Source organism: Phaseolus vulgaris, chromosome 8 (genome assembly GCF_051622355.1).
Source record: "Phaseolus vulgaris cultivar YP4 chromosome 8, ASM5162235v1, whole genome shotgun sequence".
NCBI lineage: Eukaryota > Viridiplantae > Streptophyta > Magnoliopsida > Fabales > Fabaceae > Phaseolus > Phaseolus vulgaris.
The window spans coordinates 45,396,267-45,420,178 of record NC_143505.1 but is presented as its reverse complement, the minus strand read 5'-3'; the positions used below and the strand labels follow the sequence as shown (position 1 = coordinate 45,420,178).

At 32.5% G+C, this 23,912-nt stretch overlaps 2 protein-coding genes and 1 pseudogene across 2 annotated transcripts; all 3 read left to right on the top strand.

The window, feature by feature from the left end:
• The first annotated feature begins 647 nt into the window (after positions 1-647).
• LOC137827391 (small nucleolar RNA R71) lies at positions 648-753 on the top strand (annotated as a pseudogene).
• An 8,288-nt stretch (positions 754-9,041) lies between these two features.
• On the top strand, positions 9,042-10,226 carry LOC137824384 (uncharacterized). The gene has a single exon (XM_068630018.2). It carries the CDS (start codon positions 9,190-9,192, stop codon positions 10,000-10,002), a length of 813 nt encoding a protein of 270 aa, XP_068486119.1. The 5' UTR covers positions 9,042-9,189; the 3' UTR covers positions 10,003-10,226.
• A 1,719-nt stretch (positions 10,227-11,945) lies between these two features.
• LOC137825210 (uncharacterized) lies at positions 11,946-13,004 on the top strand. The gene is made up of 2 exons (XM_090294132.1): positions 11,946-12,658; positions 12,749-13,004. Exons 1-2 carry the CDS (start codon positions 11,946-11,948, stop codon positions 13,002-13,004), a joined length of 969 nt encoding a protein of 322 aa, XP_090150258.1.
• Positions 13,005-23,912: the final 10,908 nt, after the last annotated feature.

The window sequence follows — 23,912 nt, the reverse complement described above, 5'->3', positions numbered from 1 at the left end:
CAGTATTTTCCTGATTAGATAGAGAGGCTTGCATGAATTTCTCAAAAGTATCCTCCAATTTGGATGTTCTCTCATGAACGGAAGGATAATGTGGTTGTTGTTGATAAGGAGCTTGTCTGTTAGATGATCTAGCCTCTTGCTTCCACCCAAATCCTTGATTTGGATTATTCCTCCATCCTTGAGTCATGTTATTTGGATAATTATATGCAAAGCCACTTTGCCTTCCTTGATTATTCATATATTGAACCTCTTCCTCTGATGGATTTTGGTAAGAGCATTGGCCATTAAGATGATCTTCCCCACAAAAATCACACTTCAAAGCTTGATTCTGAATTGAAGGAGAATTTACTGCATGTAATTGGTGAGGAAGTTTTGACATTTGCTTGGTTAATGCCTCAATTTCCTGAGTCAAAATCTTGTTTTGTGCTAAAATTGCGTCTGAAGTACTAAGATCCAGCACCCATTTCTTTTGCACTGTATATCTATCATGTTGAGCTTGGTAATCTGTTGAGGCTAAGGCATCAATGATTCTTGTAGCTTGTTCTGCATCAACACTCATCATTGTACCTCCTGCTACAGCATCCAAGATCATTTTAGTATCAAGCCTCAAACCATTGTGGAATATGTTCAACTGAGCAATATCCTCAAAGCTATGATTAAGACATCTTCTTAACATCACTTTAAAGCGTTCCCAAGCTTCACAAAAAGGTTCTTCTGGCCCTTGCCTGAATGTGGAGATATCAGACTTAGCCTTGATATATCGAGAGAATGGGAAGAATCTATGAAGGAATTTCTCTTCTACATCATTCCAGCTACTTAGACTCTGGTTTGGATGCGACTTTAACCATTCTTTTGCTTTGCCTACAAGTGAGAAAGGAAAGAGACGCAGATAAACAGATTCAATATCATTTTCCTCGAAGCCCATGGTCCCAACCAACTCATAGAATGTGGGTAGATGAGTATAAGGGTCTTCATGATCCATTCCAGTGAATTGATGAGTGCTGATTAAGCTAAGAAAAGCTGGCTTCATTTCTAATGATTTGGTGGCAGGACGTATGGCTATGCTAGAGAAATGCCTCGGTCCTTGTTGTATAGCATAGTCTCCCAATGTCCTTCTAGGTGGATTTTGTTTATTATCAACCATTTGGAACTCTGTTTGATTGTGTGAGTTGAGAGTATTGGAAGATTCTCCTTTTGCTTGTCCTTGCTTCTTCTTTTCTTCTCTCTTCTTGCTCTGATTTTTTCTAGCTGTCTTCTCAATTTCTGGATCAAATTCCAATTGATCTTTAGGAACCTGTCCTCTTAATAGCGTGTGTCTAAGACAACTCAAGCAAGGATTAACACAGAATAAAAGAATAATATATAAACAAGTGTATATTCACAAAGAAAACCGAATATTCACAATACTCAATAAGTTATACTTCAAAAATTCTTAAACGAAATTGTTCCCCGGTAACGACGCCAAAAACTTGTTGATATTTCTCGGCAAGTGTACCGAATCAACTGTAATATAGTACTCTTTAAAGTACAAATATCGAACCCACAGAGAACAATTCTAATTAAGATGTTCTGTTATAAAACTCATTGAGTATAGAAAATAATTTTAAGACTTTGTTCATAACCAAATTAAAGATTTCACAAGTAACTCAAAGGTTTAGGGTTTGATTCAACCAAATACAAAACTAACTTATCAATTATAGAGAAAGATACTTGGGATTGAATTGCGTCTATCTCAATCATCTGTATTTTGAATAATACAATATATAATACTCAAAACTACTTATTCTTGATGCTTAATTTAAAGTCATTCACCTTGATTCCTCACAGATGAAATTCATAAGATAATTTCTCAAACACTGATTCCTCAGATATTTAACAAATCATCCAGCTTTAGGAACATAATTATAATGCAATCAATAAACTGGAATCTATTCCTAGCATTACAAGTTATCAAGTATTTTCGTCTATTTCAGATCCTTAAAGGTACTTTCCAGTTAAATTTAAGGATCAAAATCAAGACTCTATTGATCAGACAGAATCAAGCAATAAGCATAAAACGAAAATACCAAGAACAAGTAGAAAAGAGAATTATATATATATATATATATCACCAAGAATACATTTGATCAAGGTAAATTACATTCAACCCCAAGTTAGAAAGAACTTAGCCACTCATGACAGCTCCTCCAACCTTCATTCTTGATCTGGATTGCATAAGAAGGGCTTATCTGAGCAAGTTCTTCTCCTAAGAACAGAGGTTTCTTCTCTTTCTCTCACTAGTCTCTTTATAAAAACCCAATCTTTTTCCACCGTTGGTTTTGAGTTGTGTTTCAAAATTTATATAATCAACTTTAGCTAAAGCTAGCCTGTTTTAGCTTAAGCTATATCTTTCGGTGCACTTTTAGCTTGAGCTAGCGATTCTAGCCTGAGCCAGATAAGTACTACACCTTTAATCAACTCTGGACAGTTTTAGCTTGAGCTAAATCTTCTTGTGATCCAATTAAGTTTTTACTTTCTTTCTTTCAATGCCAACTTGAATAATTCTTTCAATGCTTCATATTCATCTGCAATTTACACAAAAATTGAGATTAAATTTCTTCATTTGTTTCTTGGTTCAAAATATATAATCAGATTCAATAATTCTCAGATTAGGGTAATTTTCTTACATTAAGCAACAATTAAGTTCCAAAGTGTTCAATTTTATCAATCATAAAAACTACACATTGGCACTTATCAGTAACGCATAAGGTGTTATCCAAGTCTCTTTGATATCAACCTGCAAGACTCCTAGAAACTCATCCCCCAACGACCTATATGTAGTTATCTTGGGGACTTTCAAGGTCTCCTAAGTCATCGAATGATGCCTTCTCCCCTTTTCTGAGCTTACCCCCAAGACCTCCACGTGAATGACCTCGGTTGGTCCTCCTTAAGTTGCCCTGGGTGACTTCAAGGTCTCCTGAATAACTGACCTTTGCCGACTTCCCTTCTCTAAACTTGCAAGCCTGGACAGCAGGTCTGCTCGGGAGTTCTTCTCTCTAAGAACATGTACAAGCTCAAACGTAGAGAAGGCTGCTTTCAAGAGCATTACATACCTGAGATATGAGGCTAACTACAGATTCTTGGTCTGATACTCACTCGTGACTGGCCCCGTGACAAGCAATGAATCACTATTCACCAATAAACTCTGTGCTCCCAACTCCTTGACTAGTAACATTCCCGCTACCAAGGCCTTATACTCATCTTGATTATTGCTCGCTTTGAATGCGAACCTCAGGCTAATAACATTCTGCGTCTGTTGATAAAACTTCATTCTTAGCTAATCTTTGCGAAAATATTTTTGTCAAACAGTTCACCCCCCCTCTTGTTTAGGCCATTAATTCTAACATAAACGTGGATACACTTATGGAAGAAGAGATCAACCTCATATGACAAGCAACATTCAAGACTCCACCATGTCTTTTCTTGCAAGTTACTCATGCATAGTTTTGTGTAAGTTTTATCATTAATAGCTAAATTTATCCTGATGGGATTGAAGAACAATATAATATTTCTTAAGTTGTTGTTATTTATGAATGCTTGTTTAAATTCAGTTCTTATGATTTCATTGAATACTTAATGCTTGATACGTGAGCAATCACCATTCATGATTTTAGAACTTTGATGATGTTGGGAAACACATTCATTTTCTAAACTCTTTTAAATCAACCAAGTATATCCATGTTTAAGAACATAATTGAGTACTTGGATTTACCTATTCTATCTTAATGTAGAAACAGACAAACTTTAAGTCAAAGAATTGATTATGATAGTTTGTTGTTCTAGATAATGATTAAGGGACTAACTTAGTTTGACCATAAGGAATAGTGAACTTAAAAAATAAAACATTTGTAAGTAATAACAGCAAAAGAGATTTACAAAAATTGAATTAGATTTACAAAAATTGAATAAGATTTAAGCCACTCTGCTTTGAAAACATTTTAAGTGCAATAGTGTACAAAAATTAATTAATAATTTAATTGTGCCTTTTTATTAACTTTATAATTTTTAATTAACTTAATTACATAATTATAGTCGTTATCATTCCAATAAATTTAATTTAATTCAATATTTTTCATTTTTTATTTTGTATCATTAAACATATTTAAGAAAAAATAACAGTATAAATAAATCTCTTAATACTTATATTTTATTTATATTATACATAAATTAGTTATAACTTATAAATAAATTATTGACAAAAATACATAAACATGCTATCTTTGTGAGACCAATTTAATACTCAAAAATATGTTGAATTGGAGAGGACACTAGTGCAAAAAGAAGAAAAGGGTACTCTTTATTTAGTGCGGCTTTTGCGCTACCCGCTTTCGTAAAAAACGCGGTGGCATTTTTGAAATTATTTTGATTTACGAATGCGGCTATTTGTATAGTCGCACTTGTAAATTAAAGCGTTTTGATTTACCAATGCGGTTTTACCTTTAGTCGCATTCGTAAATCCTTTTTTACCCTAAATTTTGAAGCGCGCCACACAATTTCATAATTTCTTTCTCGTCTTTACTTTCGTTTCGCATTTGCGCTCTAAGTTCATCTCCTTCTACTGCATCTGCATTCCATTTATGCCAATGTAAGTTTCTTGAGCTCTCTTTCTTCCTCTTCATCTTCACAAATATATGCTTAAATGTTTTCGTTTTTCTTATATATGTTTTTTTCCTTGCATTGGTGGTCTCGAAGCACTATTTCATTGGCTGGCATTCGTTGCTCTGTCGTTGCTTCCCTATCCGCCGTCGCTGTTGGCTCTCCCGTGCCACTCTTCATGTATAAATCTTTTTCGTTTTTCTTACATTGTTTGGTTTCTTGCATTGCTCAGTACTCTTTCATTGCCTTCGTGGGTTCTTCTGGGTTTTTTGCTTTGCTCCGTCGTTGTTTCCCTGTCCGCCACCGTTTACACTGTCGCCGCCGTTGTTGGCGCTCCCGTGCCACTCTTCATCAATGTTGCCTTCACACAAGATTGGCGATGTTTTAAATTTTTTGAATTTTTTTTTAATATTTTGGCATATACAAGTGTGGCTATAAGAAATAGTCGCACTCATAAATGGTATTTACAAGTGCGGTTATATAACCGCACTTTTATCTCTTCAATATACAAGTGTGTGCTGATTAAATGCGGCTATACAGTTGTCCTTATAAATTTAAAATAGTCGCACTCGTTTTGTCTTTCTGCACCAGTGGAAGAACACTTAGAAGTAAGGATGTCATGGACAAGACACGATAAATGTATTTTTGACTATATGTATCTCATCTTAGAAGTAAAAAAAAAATCCATACAATAGCTAACACTTATAAAATTTGTATTTCATGATCATCCTTGTTAGGTAATTGGTATACTCATATTCTCTTCATATCCGTTCAAATATTTATTAAATAATTTTTTACAAAAATATAATTCAAAAAAAGGAAATATGATATTATCAAAAGTTCAATGTCAAACTAAAGCACATTTTTTTTCTTTTCAATGTCAGATTACAATTTAAAAACTACAATTGCACAAATATCAAAATAGAGTACCAAATAAACTGAGAATATTTTAGTAATTTAAAATGAAAATAAAAACTAGACTAGTATATGTATTTCCATCCTGATCATTGTACCCGATTTAAAAAATTAGATATTATCCATGTTCATGCTTGGTGAATTCTGATATTCATTGTCAACATCAAAACTCAAGAGTACAAGGTTAATTGTTATTCTTACTTATGAGGCCATATCTAATGTAAGAGTTATCCTATGATGTCTTAATTTACTTTTGTAGCTTTATTATGTTTTAGGATCTCCTTACAACTTGTTTCAATGCAAATATCTTCACACTTGACTCATGATCTTATTTTAGATCCAAAGTTAAACTTTTATATTATGTTAACATATTGAACAAGTCTTATAAGACTCAAATCATAAATTTATAAACCTATATATAATCCTTTATTGAAATGCCACAAAGTTGGTTAAATTGGAAAAACTAAAAGTGAGTAATGTGTACACCTAGATCCACTCAAGCACCTAGAGAAAGAGATTTAATACATTAGAAATGAAGTTTTTAAGGACTACTTTGTTTTCAAACTATATATTTAGAGACTAATGCACACTTTTACTATTAAGAAATTATATTAGACTCTTTTTTAAAGAAACTAAATAATAGTTGGATAAGAAAGAATTCACACTCCAATTTTAACTATATATTCCAAGAGTAAAATATATTCATTGGTTACACTACAAGAAAATAGCCATTTTGCGTGGGCAAAAACGGATGCAAAAGTGAAAAAACAGACGCTTATGCGTCGGAATATCGTCTGTTTCGCATCCGACGAAAAAAGCATGGAAACAAATACAAATTAGAATGGGCCAGAAAGTTGGACGCACATACAAAACGGACGCAACATGCAGAATCTGGGTGGACGCAAAAAAACGGAACCAAGTCATAGGACTCAAACCCAAACTCCCAATTAATATTCCAAGGAAACTGCAGCAACCAAGTCCTTCCAGTGACCAGGGAAGTATTAACCACTAGACCAGACAAGTTCTTTGGTCATATTATCATTTTTATTATACTTATTATTATTAATATAATTTATACATATTAATATAATTATTATTAATAATAAAAAAATAAATTATACTCATATTATTAATATTATTTATATTATTAATATTATATTCATATTATTAAAATTAATATTGTTAATATTATTAATATTGTTAATAATAATAAGTATAATTAAAATCATAATAATACTAAAGAATTTGCTTGGTGTAGTGGTTAAATCTAACTTACAATCCCTTCTAACTTATAATCCAAAATCTAATAATCAACTATATTCCATGATTCTAAGTTAATTATATAACTATCACGAAATGACTCATATTTCTCAAATTGCTTATGATACTCTCTTTCAGCCTTTACAATGCACTTCTTAGTTCAACTCTTACCTTGACAATGGACTAGGGTTATTAACTTGTTCCTGCTGGGGAGATGGGACCTAGAGAACTATTAAAGTTTTCATCTTCTTGCCTTGGTCGAGCAGGTTGTTGGGTGCTTGACTGGGGTACTTCTCGTTTTTGTGCTTCTCCCTCGGCTCTCGCTATCAGGCGAACATTGGGAAACTATATTAACACACTTATAAAGAATATTGCATATGTGTCATCTCGTTACTTACAACTTACTACATTATTATGTGCTTCAGTTGGAAAACATTAATTTCTTTTAGAGATCATACTCAGTAACTCTAACAATGACATTTATATAGCATGTAGTCAACTTTGAAACACTTTGGATATTGTATTAATTTAAGAATTAAGAATAAGTTACTTACTCACGCACTTAGTCTTAATATGTTTGTATCATATACATTTTCGGTAATTCTTTAAGATGATCTTATGCTTCATTTATGAGAAATAACATCTTTAAAATTATAATAGATATCAAAACAAAAATCCTAGTTCATTCAGCCATTGCACACATATAACATTTAAATTTATTTAAGTTACTAATTAAAAAATTTATCTAACTTTTTTTTTCTTAAACCAAATAAAAAAAATTTAGATAAAATTTATTCTTTATTTTTAAATACATCCATTACCATTTGCACTAATTAATTACTTCATCTTGAATTTATATTCTTAAATTTATGTATATTTTATATAATTTTTACAAAAATTTTACTTTTCTTTTACTGTTTTTTAATTAATTATTATTTTTCTACATGTTTTCAAATCTTTATAAACTTTTTAAGATAACTTCATTTAAATAATTTCAAAATTAAACACTTCCTAAATTTAATAAATTTAATTTAACTAATTTATATCATAATTTAAAAAAAAAATATTTATGACAATATATAAATAAAATAAATTTAAAATAAATAATTTTTAAAATAATAAAATATTTTATATAACATTTAAATAATTTAAATAGATCTTTTCTTTTACTAAATTAATTTTAAATCAAACACTTAATTAATTTAATAATTTTAATTTAACTAGTTTATATTAAAATTTGATAAATTAAATAATTTATTATAATATTAAAGAAATAATTTTAAAATAAATACAATAAAGAATTAAATATTAAAATATTTGTTATACATTAAATAAATTTAAATTAATAATTTTAAAATTCTAAAATATAAACATGCGTGCGCTTTGCGTGGGTTGTGACGGACGCATATGCGAGGGCCGTGGCGGACGCATATGTGTGTGTCGTGGCGGACGCATATGCATGGGCCGTGGCCGACGCATATGCGTGGGACGCAGCTGACGCATATGTGTGGGTCTGGGCCGACGCAAACTAGACTGTTTTAAAAAAAATATTAAATTCATAAGTGTGTCCATTTTGCGTTCATTGCCATTTTTGCATGGGTTTCTCGCTATTTAGGTCGACGATAGTAGCCTCCGAAAATGATCCACGCAGAAATTTGGAAGCTATTTGACTGTTTTCTTGTAGTGTTAGGGTCAGAAAATTCACTTCGATTATTAACAAATTTCCACCATTAACCCTTGGTCTTGATAATATAAAATTCTTTTATGTTATGATTGCATTTTAGTTAAATCTAAATGATAACACGCGTGATGAGTTTTTATAGTAATAAAAATATAACTTTAATTAAATATCTATAATAGACCTTTAAGTAAATATTCATATATAGTTGCTTCATTAGATGACTTGATGACAAGGATACAATAAACTTGACTTAAAGTTTGTCAAAAAGAAAAGTTGCACTTCATTTTTAAAACAATGATGCAGGGAAATGTGCTACATGGCCCACCTATAGGGATACTTTATTCTTACTCTTACCTTGTGCATAAAACTTAGCCCAGAAAATAAATAGCAACAAAATTAGATCTGAACGAAGTCCAATAGTTCAAAATAGCTTCTTAAACAAGGAAAGAAAAGGGTATCAAAGATTACAAATATAATATTTCCATAATCTCATCCTTCACTTTCCAAGTGCTTAAAGTTGTTGTTTCCTTTGGCTTCAGTACCTTTTGTTGTGGTTGGTGATGTGTGAGTACGTGTAGTGCTTGCGACAGCACCCACTTGCAAAAGAGATGATTGCTTAGTGACCAAGGAGCGAAGGGAAGATAAATTTTGAGATGATCAGAAGTTGAAGCTTCCTCCGAAAACAAACACATAATACCATGCCACTGAACCGTTGCCAAAGCAAAACCACAAGGTGGTATCAGCTATGCTTTGTTCCCACTAGTTCAGATAGTTCAGATGATTCGGACGTAGAATCTGTAGTCCTTACTCCTAGTACTCCAACTACAACTAGTACCACATGGCAAGAACTTTCTCCTCCACCACCACCAAATCCTCAACCTCAAGTTGATTGGCGTTTTCCACCACCGCCACCACCGCCGCCACATTTTGTACAGCACACCCGGGCTTGGGATAGATATTTTAACATAGAGGTACAGCAAGATAGAGCTCAATCTCCCAGTCCAAGTCATGTGTTTGAAGGTGGTAAGAGTGGGTGCTCAACGAATGCCATGAATGACCTTAGCAGGGAAAGATTATCAGAGATGGATAAAGTCTTTCTCTGTCCCATTTGCATGGATGACTTTAAAATGTGTGATCAAGCATACCGGTTACCCTGCAACCACACCTTTTGTTCTGAATGCATTCTTCGTTGGCTTAACAGCAGCAAAACATGTCCAGTTTGCAGGCTTCAATTGAATGGTTATAATTTTGATAGCATAAATGATGATAATGATTTCAACTCACAACTTGAATTTCTATTATTGTCACCGTCACCACCGTCATCAATAGTACACAATGATTCACCTCAGCGCTCGGACTACTTTGACGAATCTTCTCTCTACCCTACACCAGGTATAGAGAATAGTGCAAGTGGTAACTCAGATGAAGCTGATTATGATAGTGCATCTGATGAGTTTGGTGATTCTCAAGAAGATGGTGCTTCTCATACTGCTTCCGATACTCTAATTTAACCGTCAGTGTAGTTAGTTTACATAAAGAACCTCTCATCGTGTAGCATGCATGTCTGTCCCTTATTCTCCTGGTTTCTATCTCGAGATAATTTTGAAATGTATTGCTTTGAATGAGGAATGCAGCAGAAAATATAGTTTAGAATTTAGATGCCATGTATTAATTTGTGAATTTGACAAATTTCAACTAAAATAAATAAATCAGTCTGCCTATTATTCCTGTCTAATGTATCTTCTGTCCGAAAAATTAGCTTGCAATTTCAGCTAAATTTAGATCTAATTGATTGTCTGGTGAGCCTAAAATGATATACTATCAGTATCAGTATCAAATCAAGAAAATCAAAAAGATCTTCCACAAAATTATGTGAGATAATTGTAGGATAATGTTTCACAGGAAACAGAGAGAAAAGATATTTCACTAAACAAGTTGTTGTAACCAATATCTCTTCAGTGCCATACATAGAGGTTTGAAATTTCAAGAAAGGCATATACTTTTCTTTACCTGAGCAAGCAATAATCTTGATGTTTTATGTAGTATTTCTTCAACAAATAGTTCAACCTTAGCAAAGTTGCCTGATGTGATGATTGAGCTTTCTTGACTGGTTTCTTCTTTGTATTTTTCCCATTAACAGATGAGTCGACAAATATTACTACATCAGAGAGATTGACATGTTAGCAAGACATTCAGTCTTCTTACTAATCACTGGAATCTTCAAGCTACAAACTCGGGCTTATAGCATGCTTGCTTTTGCTTAATAATTATACAATAACTAAAAAATAAAAGATAAATGGTAAACATGTTTGATTTCATAATTTCCCATATGAATATATGAAAACAGTAAACAAAGAACAATGAGTGTCATATTTTTTAAATCATTTCTGAAAATATGAATGAAGATCGAATATGAGCAAAGAGGGCGACAATGAAGCAAAAAGTGGGTGTTGTAACTCAAGAAAAAGGAAATGTTGTAACTCAACAATCTTAATGAACAAACTATTATATCAAATGCCAACAGCACTTTAGCATAAATGGAATAACATATATTCAATAGAAGTAAGGAAGGAAGCATTTCCATAACAAGTTTGTAGATGATTATGATGGTCTACTATTGCTTGTAGACTATGGTTGTCATGCATTAGAGCTCTAAGTTAACTTAGGAGAACTATATTGTTAGACCTTTGCTACTCTTATACTAAAACTAGGGTTAACCAAAAAATTTATCTGCCTTCATTCATACTGCTGGCCCCTTTTAAGGGCATAAGATGGCCATGGGCCTTACAGTTCTTTAAAGATAAGAGAACAACTTAACTGTAAAATCAACAACATAAAACAACATAATAATGGCAGACATTCCTAAGTTTCATGCGCCTATTCAATTATAAAATCTTTCATCCAATTGGGTTGCTTCTTAGGCCTTGTACTTGTGTATGGACCAACTCTAACATATATCTAACATGTTTTCTTTCATTCTTCTCATCAAACTTATCTTCTTTCTTGATTAAAGCATCAGCAAACCAAAACTAGGGTTTTAATTGAGAACATCCCTTTTATTCAGTATAATTTCATACTTTTGAGTGCTAATGTTTCTTCATAGGACTGTCGAAAAATGTTAGCATTAAACTCAAAGCCGTCAGCCGTCATTAGTTTTATTTTAGCATTTGAATAGCCAATAATTATTATCTTTAATTCTAGTTTTGAATGTTATTCATACTATGATTTAAATGTAAATTATAGTATAGGTATTATGAGAAAGAAGGTAGAATTTGAGAAGTCTATTATAAGACTTTTTGGAGAGATTGTATTCTTATTTGAAAACTATCAGTGAAATAAATAAAATTTATATTCTCTGTTCACAAATATTTTGCTCTGTTTTATTTCCTCAACACCAACAATTGGTATCGAAGCTATTTTCTTGAGGGATCTGTGAGGTTAGTAGAGTGCACCAATGGAAGGAGGATCAAATTTTTCAGCAATGGCACCACTTTTCTTTGATGGAGATAATTATCAAATGTGGGTTGTTCGTATGGAGACCTACCTAGAAGCATTGGATTTATGGGAAGCCGTAAAAGAGGACTATGAAATTCAGTCCCTTCCAGAAAACCGTATGGTGGCACAAATAAAATCACAGAAGGAAAAAAAGATGACGAGATCAAAGGCAAAAGCATGCCTATTTGTAGTTGTATCTCCTATGGTATTCACAAAGATAATGTCTTTGAAGTCAGCAAAAGCAATTTGGGATTACCTCAAAGCAGAATATGAAGGTGATGAGAGGATTCGTGGAATGCAAGCCCTGAATCTAATCAGGGAGTTTGAATTGCAGAGAATGAAGGAGTCAGAATCCGTAAAAGAGTACTCTGACAGACTTCTAAGCATTGCCAACAAAGTGAGGTTGCTTGGATCTGTGTTAAATGATTCAAGAATTGTGGAAAAACTGCTTGTAACAGTTCCAGAGAGGTTTGAAGCCACCATAACAACCTTGGAAAACACAAAGGACCTATCAAAGATTTCTCTTGCAGAGCTCTTAAATGCTTTACAAGCACAAGAACAAAGGAGAGTCATGAGACAAGATGGAGTAGTAGAAGGAGCCTTACTAGTTAAACATGAAGGTGGCTGGAGAAACAAAGGTAGAAATTATCCTCCTTGTAAGCATTGCAACAAGTTAGGTCATCCACCGTTTAAGTGTTGGAGAAGACCTGATGCTAAGTGCAACAAATGCAATTAACTTGGGCATGAAGCAATCATTTGTAGAAACCAAAGTGAACAACAAGATGTAGATGCTCAAATTGCAAATGAGGAGGAGGATGTACTTTTCGTCGCAACTAGTTTTTGCAGCAATATTTCAAGTGCATCTTGGCTAATTGACAGTGGTTGCACCAACCACATGACACATGACAAGGAATTCTTCAAGGAATTGAGAACTACTGATATTAAAAGGCTAAGGATTGGAAATGGTGAAACACCTTGCAGTAAAAGGAAAAGGCACAATAGCTATCACAAGCTATAAAGGTATAAAAATCATTACATATGTTCTTTTTGTGCCAGAGATTGATTAAAATCTTTTGAGTGTTTGTCAATTGTTGGAAAAAGGCTATATAAGTGATGTTTGAAAATAAACATAGCTTAATCAAAGATGTTGATGGCAGAGATTTGTTTAAAGTTGAAATGAAGGGAAAAAGTTTTGCTCTCAATCCAATGGAGGAGGAGCACATGGCCTTTAAATCCAAAGAAAGTGTCACAGAAATTTATGTACCTGACTTGAAGAGTAATATTCTCAGTATGAGACAATTATTGGAGAGTGTTGAAGCAAAATTTGATAACTTGGAAAAAAAGGTTTACAAAATTGGAAGAAAAATTTGTTGATATGGAGAAAGACAAGGAAAGTAGAGTCAAACAAGTTGAAGAACTCCATTTGTTGCTTTTGGTACAAAAAGAAAAGGTGAATGAATTACAATTCAAATTAAAAAACCCCTTTTGGTTCATGTGTTTTACTTGAAAATAGTGGTTTTGATTTAGGAGAAGACCATAAATGGAATGGTGTTGAGACATCATTTGAAAGGGATATATGATATAATCATTATCTTCAAAGCTCATTGAAGTCAAAGTCTTTCTTAAATCCTTTTAATTCAAAGGGTGAAAGTGGAGAAGATTTTGTTTGGAAAATTAAAAGTAATTCAATTAAAAATTCTGCACGGATTGGTGCAATGAAGAAAACTGAAGTTGCTTCTAATCAAGGAAAGTATGGTGACTACTGGAAAAATATAATATTGGAGGCAGTTGGGGTAAGGAAAAATATAAAATTGGAAGTGTGAGCGATAACAATATGAATGAATAATATGAAAGGTTTGAGTTTAAGGGGGAATTTGTTAGCATTAAACTCAAAGTCGTCAGCCGTCATCAGTTTTATTTTAGCATTTGAATAGCCAATAATTATTATCTTTAATTCTAGTTTTGAATGTCATTTATACTATGATTTAAATGTAAATTATAGTATAGGTTTTATGAGAGAGAAGGTAGAATTTGAGAAGTCTATTGTAAGACTATTTAGAGAAATTGTATTCTTATTTGAAAAGTAGCAGTGAAATAAAATTTATATTCTCTGTTCACAAATATCTTGCTCTGTTTTATTCCCTCAACACCAACAAAAAATAAAGTATCATCCAAAAAACAATAATACCATCGTAAAATAAGAGGTGTACATAAGCATAAAAATTATATAGTTACAATTCTGAGTCCATTGTTTTCATTTCATCTTAATTCTTAACAAGGCTTCTACTATAGAAGAAACAAAAGTTAATGAAAGAAATGCTTATTCTATAACTTTAAGGGTTAGTAAAAATAATGCGCAATTGGCTTTTTCCTTTCACTTACTTTTGGTCATGTCATTTGATAAGGGATGGAAGAAGCAATTTTCCTGATTCTTGAATCCTTGATCCAATAACTGTGAAAGATCTCTCCAAAAAGGGAAATGTTCTTATAAAAAATGAATAAGAACCGTACAAGGTGGTGAATTCAAGTTGATTGGATTGGTCAATTACTTTCTTTGTTTATTCCTTTAAGATTGTCGAACTTAATTAACTGATGAAACTTCATTGAAAAAATTTCGAACTTAAGTGATGAAAATATAGTGAAACTAAGGTGCTATTGAAGAAGAAAGAGGTGTGGCCGACTTTCTTAGGGTTTTACTAGGTCAATAAAGCTCTCTAGCAAGGGGAATTTTGGGGGAAATGAGTTTCAAAATCTGAATACTTCATTCATTAATTGAAAATTTGAATACATGAGTTTATTTAAAGTATTTATAGATGAAGAGTGAGGCTAGCTTGCTCCTTAGCTACCATAACCCTAGTTAAGAAAGCTTAACTATGGCGAGGTTTGGTGATTTAAGGAAGGTCATGTATGTCCTCTTAAGATGCTCTAGAGACACTTGTTTGTGTGACAAGTGAGAGTTTCTAGAAAGTCTTTTGATCCATCTACAAAATACTCTTAAAAGTAATACAAAATATAGGTCCTATATACATGATTAGTCTACTATTTATATAGACACTTCTTTTGTCTTTATTTTTATCTATGGTGACTTGGATGGTCCTCTGTCATAACCTTTTTATTAAGCTACATTTGGACATTTGCCAAGAATATTCCACAGAATATAGTCCCTAACAGTAACCTGAGTTAAAAACTCCAATGTTTCTTTTACATCTGGGTATATGCTCTCAGATTTAGGATCAACGAAAATTCCAGATATTGATGCCCTAACAACCTTGAATGATCATTTAGCATAATTGTATGCTTGCCAACAAAATGGCTTCTCTAAATCAAATGGAGGAAGGTCCTTGTTCATTTTCTATCAAAGAATATGGATACAAGGCTTCTAGAAGAAAACTAATATCAATTTTGTCTTTTCTAATTCTTAGTTATTTCTATTTGTACAAGTGTCTAACGTTTATTTTGTATTTTCTGATTTTAACCTTTATTGGCTCTTTACACTCTCTTTAGTTAGATCAAGAAAGAGTGTACTGCTTGTATATATTTTGACCATCTGCTTTGATTTCAATACAAAAATAGAAGAAGTATTTCTTCTCATATTTTTTACCTTCCTTCTTTTATAAGTGTCATAATTCAGTAATATTTCAACTTCTAATTTAAGAATTTGAACATTTTTACATATTTTTGGATGATAAGATGAATAAGAACGATTTATTCACAAGTTTGTGCTAATCTCAGGAAAATATGGGAAGATGGAGATAAAAGAGCTAAAGGAGAATCAACAAGTAAAGACAAGATAAAATAAAAAGTTGGAGCATTGAAAACTCACCTAATGTTCGCTTAAGCGAGTTCACTCTAGCTAAATTGGGTTTTTTCTCGTCAAACTCGCTTAAGCAAGCAATATTTTGCTTGAGCGAGATCTCACTTAACCCAAGCCCAATTAGGTTAAATAGAAGGTGTGAGGCAAAATCCTAGATATCATTGAGAGGATATTCAAAGATAGAAAATCCTAAAGGAGGTCGTCGTCAAGGAGAAACACCCTGAATCTTCTTTTCTTACTTTCCATGCTTGTAATGGCCAATATGAGTGGCTAAGTCTTCCATTTGGGATTGGGAATAATTTGTTCAAACTCTTATGTATTGAGGCGATATTTATTTATAATATTTTGTTCTTGATTGATGATTGATATTATCATTTTATTCTTAAAGTTTGAATCTTTATTCATAATTTTGATCCTTAGATTTGATTGGAAAGTACTTATAAGCATCTGACCTTAATGATAATGCTTAACATATTTGAATGTTAGGAATAGATTTGAAATGTTAATTGTTTTATATCATTTGTTCGTAATGATAATAAGTTTTTATAAATATGCGAGGAATCGATATTTAGGAGACAATCATAATAATTTTGTATGCAAAGAATCGATATGAATGATTTTTATATCTGCATCAATGTCAATCAAGATGAATTGTTACATATTTTTATTCATTGAAAATACAAAAGGGTGAGAATGATTAAATCCAATCCCAATTTTCTCAATTGAATCATCCAAATCATTTACTTTGTTTTTATTTATTTTCTTATACAATATTCATGATACCAACGACCTTTCAAACAAACTTTGGCATATTTTTTTATATTTAGTGAATATTAGACTTGAGATTTTAGAATTGTTTGTTGTGGGTTCGATACTCGTCCTTAGGGACAATTTATTACTTTTGACTTGATACACTTGCCGAATTAAAGAATCACCATTTTTTTCTCTTTTGTTCCTCTCTATTCCTTTTTTTATATAGACCATATAGATCAAAACATCAATAAATATCATGACACAAAACAAAATTCTAAAATAAACCAGTCAGTTTAAATGAGTACAAGAATAAAAGACCACCTGGGTATCTAAAGGATTATCATTGTAATCTTAATGTTTCCAATACATCTTCAAGAGTTAAATATATCCTTTGAATTTTGTTTTGTCTAATAACAATTTATCACCTTATTACACATATTTTGTTATGTCTCTTTCTTCACATGTTGAGCCAAACACTTATTCTGAAGCTATGAAATATGATTATTGGAGAAAAGCTATACAATGTGAGATATATGCTTTGGAGTCACATCAAACATGGGAGACTACTCTTCTGCCTAAGGAAAAAGTTGCCATAGGTTACATATGGGTATTCAAAATAAAATATAGGGCTAATGGGACAGTTGAAAGGTATAAATCAAGGCTAGTGGCAAAGGGGTACACATAAACATAAGGCATTGACTACCTTGATACTTTCTCTCCAGTAGGAAAGATGACCACCATAAGGTTGCTTCTTTCTCTAGCTTCTATCTATAAATCGGAATTGAAACAGTTAGACATATACAATTCCTTTTTTACATGGAGAGTTGAAAGAAGATGTATACATGGTTGTTCCTTCTAGATTGACTTCTATTCAACCTGGACAAGTTTGTAAATAAAAAAGGTTTTATATGGCCTTAAGCAAACCTATAGAGTGGTTTTCCAAACTGTCATTATTTTTGCTTTCTACGACATATACTTAATCTATGAATGATCATTCATTGTTCATTAATTCTTCTTAAGGATATTTTATAACATTATTAATGTATGTAGATGATATAATATTGACAAAAAATGATAAAGAGGAGATTGATAGAATCAAACAAGCCTTGAATCAAACATTAAAGATTAAGGATCTTGAGGATTTAAGATATTTTCTTTGTCTTGAAGTAGCAAAAAGTTATAAAGGAATAATGGTAAATTAAAGGAAATATGCACTGAAATTGTTAACAGATGTAGGTCTTTTAGCCTGCAAACTTGCACTCACTCCTATTGATAATTATGCAAAATTCCTTTCACCGATGTTCCAACGTACAAAAGATTGATTGCAAAGCTTATGTATCTCACTAATACCCGATCTAACATAACATTTTCTGTGCAACAACTTTCTTAGTATCTTGTTAAGCCTACAATTACTCAATATACTGCAACAATTAGAATTCTGATATATATTAAAGCAGGTTCAAGTCTTGGTTTATTTTTCTCTTCCAACACTTCTGCTCATCCAAAAGCATTTTGTGATAGTGGTTGGGGCCCCTGCAGTGATTGGTTTTAGTGTGTATATTGGGAATTCCCTCTTATCCTAAAAATAAAAATAAAAAAAAGTAAGGAACAATATCAAAGAGTTCCTATGAAGCTGAGTACATGACAATGGTCATTATTACATGTGAAATTCAATGGCTAACTTATCTTGATAGCTTGAAACCTCCAGGAATTGACTTAGTTCTCGGCTTGATGGAGTGATTGGCGGAAGTAGTAGAGGTAAGGAAAAATGGCAAAGGGCTTTTAGCTTTTGGCTTTTGGCTTTTGTCTTTTTTTATTCTAGTCTTTATTGGCTCTTTACATTCTTTCTCTTTAGTTAGACTTAGAAATGGTGTACTCCTTGTATATATTCTAACCCTCTATTTTAATTTCAATAGAAAAACAAAAGAAAAAAAAATCTCTAATTTCTTTGTTCCTTTTTCTCTTTTATTCCTCTTTTTTTTTTCTCTCTGCCTCGTTATCACTATCCTCGTCAGCAATGATTTCAAAGGATGGCATGGAGGAAGAAGACAAACTTTGGTTTTTATGCTAGCCCACCCTTTGATATTATAAACCAAATTTCTAACCCATTTTGTCTCATTTTTTTCTTAGCCAATATTAAGTCAAGTTGCCGTTTTACCACCATAGGGATAGTTTGTATATATAGGTAATTTGGACTTCTAAAAAGATAAGAATTAGTAAAATAAATAAATCAAAAATTGCTTTAGAAAATGTTACACCTATACTCACTCTATCACATCAATGAAGAGGGACTATGATGATTAGGCTTCATCCTCCTTTGCTTTGAAAAAAAACACAACAAAAAGATAGTAAAAAGATAGTATATGAGTTAGTTGTTTAACTTTGTAAAATTGACACTCCTTGACTTTTACACCAGTTTTCATGAATTACTTCAATAATAAACTAATTGTAGAAAACTTTAATAGACTAATATTTTTATTTTTCACTTTTTTTATAATTTTACTTTAACTATTCTTGAATTATATTTTTCATATATAATTTAATATTTTTATTTAATCATTGTAGGAACTAATGGAAGGAAATAAGAGAAGACAAAAGGTTGTAGCAACTGATTGAACATAATTGTACAAAATTGCAAAACTGATCTTATTCATTTTGATTTACTCAATCATATATATAATAAAATTACAATTACTGGAAGCTATAAGATAGGAATACTAACAGGCCTGTAAAATGACCATTAATGCAATATAACGGTAAAATAGTTTAAGGGTAATAAAATTTGAATAACCAACATCCTCCCTTAATTCTGATTTGGAACAACCTTTCCAATTTGAATCATGATATTGTTTTTCTCCATCGTCATCAATTCTTCATTCATAGCCTTTTGCCATTTGGGGTGTTGAAAGGCATTGGCAAGTGTCACAGGTTCTGATTCTGCAAGAAAAGCAAAGTGAACCAAATCTCCATTGTCATCAACTTCATCATCAAGATTTACTTCGCAATCTTGAAGGTGTACAGGTTGTCGTTGCTGCCTTCTTGGTCGTTCCATCATAGTTGCAATTGGAGTTGCAACTTCAGGTTGAATTACAGCTTCAGGTTGAACTACAGCTTGAGGTTGAACTATAGGTGCTTCAAGAGTGACTCCATCTTCCACATCATCGTTCAAAACGTAAATATATCGTTTTTCGAATCCATTTCAGTTGTTGCATTCCATTTCCATTCCTCATCTTCGGCAAATGTAACATCACGACTAATAATCACCTTCTTTGTCATTGGATTATACAGTTTGTATCCTCCATTTTTATAACCAATGAAAATGGTCTTCACTGCCTTATCATCCAACTTCGATCTTGCTGTCTTAGGGACATGGGCATAAGTAATGGACCCAAATACTTTCAAGTGTTGCACATTGGGTTTGATTCCGCTCCATGCCTCAATCAGAGTTGTGTTAGGAACACTCCGAGTGGGTGATCTGTTTATCAAATATATCGCACATGTTACGGCCTCAGCCCAAAAATAATTTGGCATACCTTTCGCTTTAAGCATGCTCCTCGTCATGTCCATGATTGTTCTATTCTTTCTCTCAGCAACTCCGTTGTGTTGAGGTGTGTAGGGGCAAATTATGTTATGTTGCAACCCAAGTTCTTCACAGTGCCTCTTGAATTCATTAGACTTGTACTCACCTCCTCCATCACTACGCACCATCTTAATTTGTCTGCCACTCTCTCTTTCAACAAATGCTTTAAATATTTTAAAGCAGTGGAATACCTCATCCTTGCTCTTCAATACATAAATCCAGGTTTTCCTTGAAAAATCATCAATAAAGGTTAAAAAATACTTATTACCTCCAACTGATGATATGTTCATCGGGCCACAAACATCTTTATGAACAAGCTCCAAAGGAAATTTTGCACGCCAAGACTCCTTAACAAATGGTATCCTGTGATTCTTTCCAAAAATGCAAGCCTCACACAATTGATCAGGGTGATGAATATGGGGTAAACCATTCACTAAATTTCTTTTGGAAAGATTTTCCAAACTCTGGAAATTTAAGTGCCCAAAGCGTAAATGCCATGACCACGATTCATTATTCACTATTGCATTCAAGCACTTGAAATCACCCATATGAATATCTACTGGAAACATGCAGTTTTTTGATAAAAAGGATTTAAGAATCAAACTACATTTTTTATCAAAAATTGATAATTTATTTTCAACTATGTGCATCACATAACCCTTCTCGGCCAGCTGCCCCATACTCAACAAATTACTTTTCATATCAGGTACATAGAAAACATCATAGATGTACCTGTGATCACCATTCTTCAATGTGATAAGAATTTGCCCTTTTCCAGTCACCGGAACGAACCTGCCATCACCGAATTTCACTTTTGTGCAAAATGAGTCATCCAAATCTGCAAACAGCTCCCTCTTACCACACATATGATTTGTGCAACCTGTATCCAAATACCAAGTCTGATTGTTTGGAGTTTCATTTGATGTGGCTGCCATTAGTACTGCATGATCCTCTTCATCTTGTTCGTGATTACTTTCTTCTTGAGCACAATTGGCAGCATGATTATCACCTTTTGATCTGCACTCATTTGCATAATGGTCACATTTATGGTAATTATAACACTCAACATTTGATTTATTATAAATGTCTCCTCGTCCTCCGCGACCATGTTCCCCGCGCCAAGCGCCTCCATGATTTTGGCCACCACAACCTTTGCTGAAATAGCTACCATGTTCATGATAGGAGCTACCAATTGATACTTGTGCTTGTAAAGCCTGTTCAATTGGTTTTTCAATCTTATTTTCATTCATCCGCTGCTCATGCGCTCGTAGAGAACCAGACAATAACCTTACTGTCATTTTTGAAATGTCATTGACCTGTTCAATTGCGGCAATGTTCAAATTTGGGAGTTAAAGATCTCAAAATCTTCTCCACCTTTGCCTGCTCCGAATGTGTTTCACCATTGGTCTTCATCTGATTTGTCAAGGCAATAACTTTATTTATATAGACATCAATAGTCTCTGTGGTTTCCATCTACAGCAATTCATATTGGCGTCTTAGGGTTTGAAGACGCACCCTCTTGATTTTGTCATCACCTTTATAATTGGTTGACAAAATGATTCAAGCCTCACTGGCAGTTGTTGCTCCTTCTATTTGCTCAAACGTCTCGTCATTCATCCCTTGATGGATGAGATACAAAGCCTTATTGTCCTTCTTCTTCTTATCACGATGTGTTACTCGTTGCGCCTCAGTTGCATTATCACCTAATGCAGACACTCCACTCTCAACGACATCCCATAACTCATGATAATCAAACAAAACTCTCATTTGCACACACCACCGATTGTAATTTTTTCCATTAAGGATAGGGACTGATAATTGGGTAGAGTTCATGATAACAGACTAGCTCTCTGATACTAATTGTAGGAACTAATGGAAGGAAATAAGAGAAGACAAAAGGTTGTAGTAACTTATTGAACGTAATTGCACAAAATTGCAAAACTGGTCTTATTCATTTTGATTTACTCAATCATATATATAATAAAATTACAATTACTGGAAGCTATAAGATAGGAATACTAACAGGCCTGTAAAATGACCATTAATACAATATAACGGTAAAATAGTTTAAGGATAATAAAATCAGAATTAATAATAATAAAATCTGAATAACTAACCATCATGTCTAGACTTTTAAATTTTCACTTAAAAGAAAAAACTAGAAATGATAACACAACAATAAAATCAACCACTTTAACACTTAAAATTAAACTGTAATATACTTTACAATCCAAAAAAATATAAGATGTTGCACATATGAAGTCTTATATTTATGTTTTGGATGTGTAAAATAAAAGCTACTCAAATTAATTTTAGTTTAAATGTGGATAACTGATTCACATTTTACTTAATCCAACCGTCAAACCAAACATGCATATACTCAACATTTGTTAGCTTCGTCCACCATTCCTAAACTTTTAGTACTTTGAATAACTACATTTGCCCATACTTCTTGGCAAAAGGTAAAATAAAATGGAAGACATAGAATAACATAACATTCAAACAGTGGAGAAACACATGCAAATGTATATTCTATTTTGTACAGTCAACTAGATACTGTCTCACCCTAAAGGCTTAACTAAATCAAAAGCAACTTTAAAGTTGTTCCTTCTTGGTACAAATTTAAAGTTTAAGCCTTTTACAATTCTACTCATTTACACTTCAATAAAAACAAATTCTTGCTTTAATAATATTGTCCATCTTGTGCATGTTTTTCTTAATTAGGTACTTAGTTAAAAACTAGTTTTGCTTTTCTTAATTTCTGATAATCAACATAGTGGTATATTCGTAAACCATTTTTAAAACAATTACTATCATTAAAAGAATATCTTAAGTGCAATACACAACATACACGTTCTACGTTTAAAAATAAGGCGCATGATTTGCTTTCTACTTCTTTAATTTAAAGTTGAATAAAATAATTCAATAAAATTGATTTTAAATGGAACTAATTTTGCCTCACACCCTAATAAGCAGTTACAATAAATAATTTATATGAATGATAATATAAACAAATTTAAAAGCACGTGCATAGCTCGGGTCCCTTGAATATAAAACAAAGCAACCCTTTATTATAAAGTTTTGGTTAACTGGGCCAGGACCACGAAGAAACCTCTTGCAGCCGAAAACTTAGGGTCAATAGTTCACACATTTTAGACCAAATAATTGTATTTTTAGTAAAATTTTGTGGGCTGGACGGTGAAGAAGAAATGAAGTATTGTGGGCTTTATTGTTGCAGACAAACCCTTACCAGTTACATCACATTACCTAATGTATATAACAAAATCAATTTTGCTATGTGTAATGGAGCCACGTGCAAGCTAAAGAAAAGTATATATATAACATTTATCTAAATCTACTCCCATAATTACTTTTTCAAAATTTATTTTTTAATTAAGTTTCTATTGTTTAGCTTTTTTTTTATTAATCCAGTGATGTGGCTATCATATCATTTTACTTATTTGTCTCCATATATTTTGTGTTAATATTGAACGATGTAATTTATATAATAACAACTTGTTGGAATGATGTTGTAAAGTAAGTGAAAATAAAAATGTGTTGAGAGTACACAAATACAAAGAGGAAGGCAAAATGAAAATTTAAGTACAATGTTAAAAGACTATGGAAGAAACATGGAATTAAACTTGTGCATGAAGGTCCATAAGGACATCAAATAAAGAGGTTAAGAGATTTGGAATCACAAAACAACATAGTATTGTGAAGATAATGGTATCATAACTAAAATTGTCAATGGTATTGTCTTTATTGTAATGGAAATT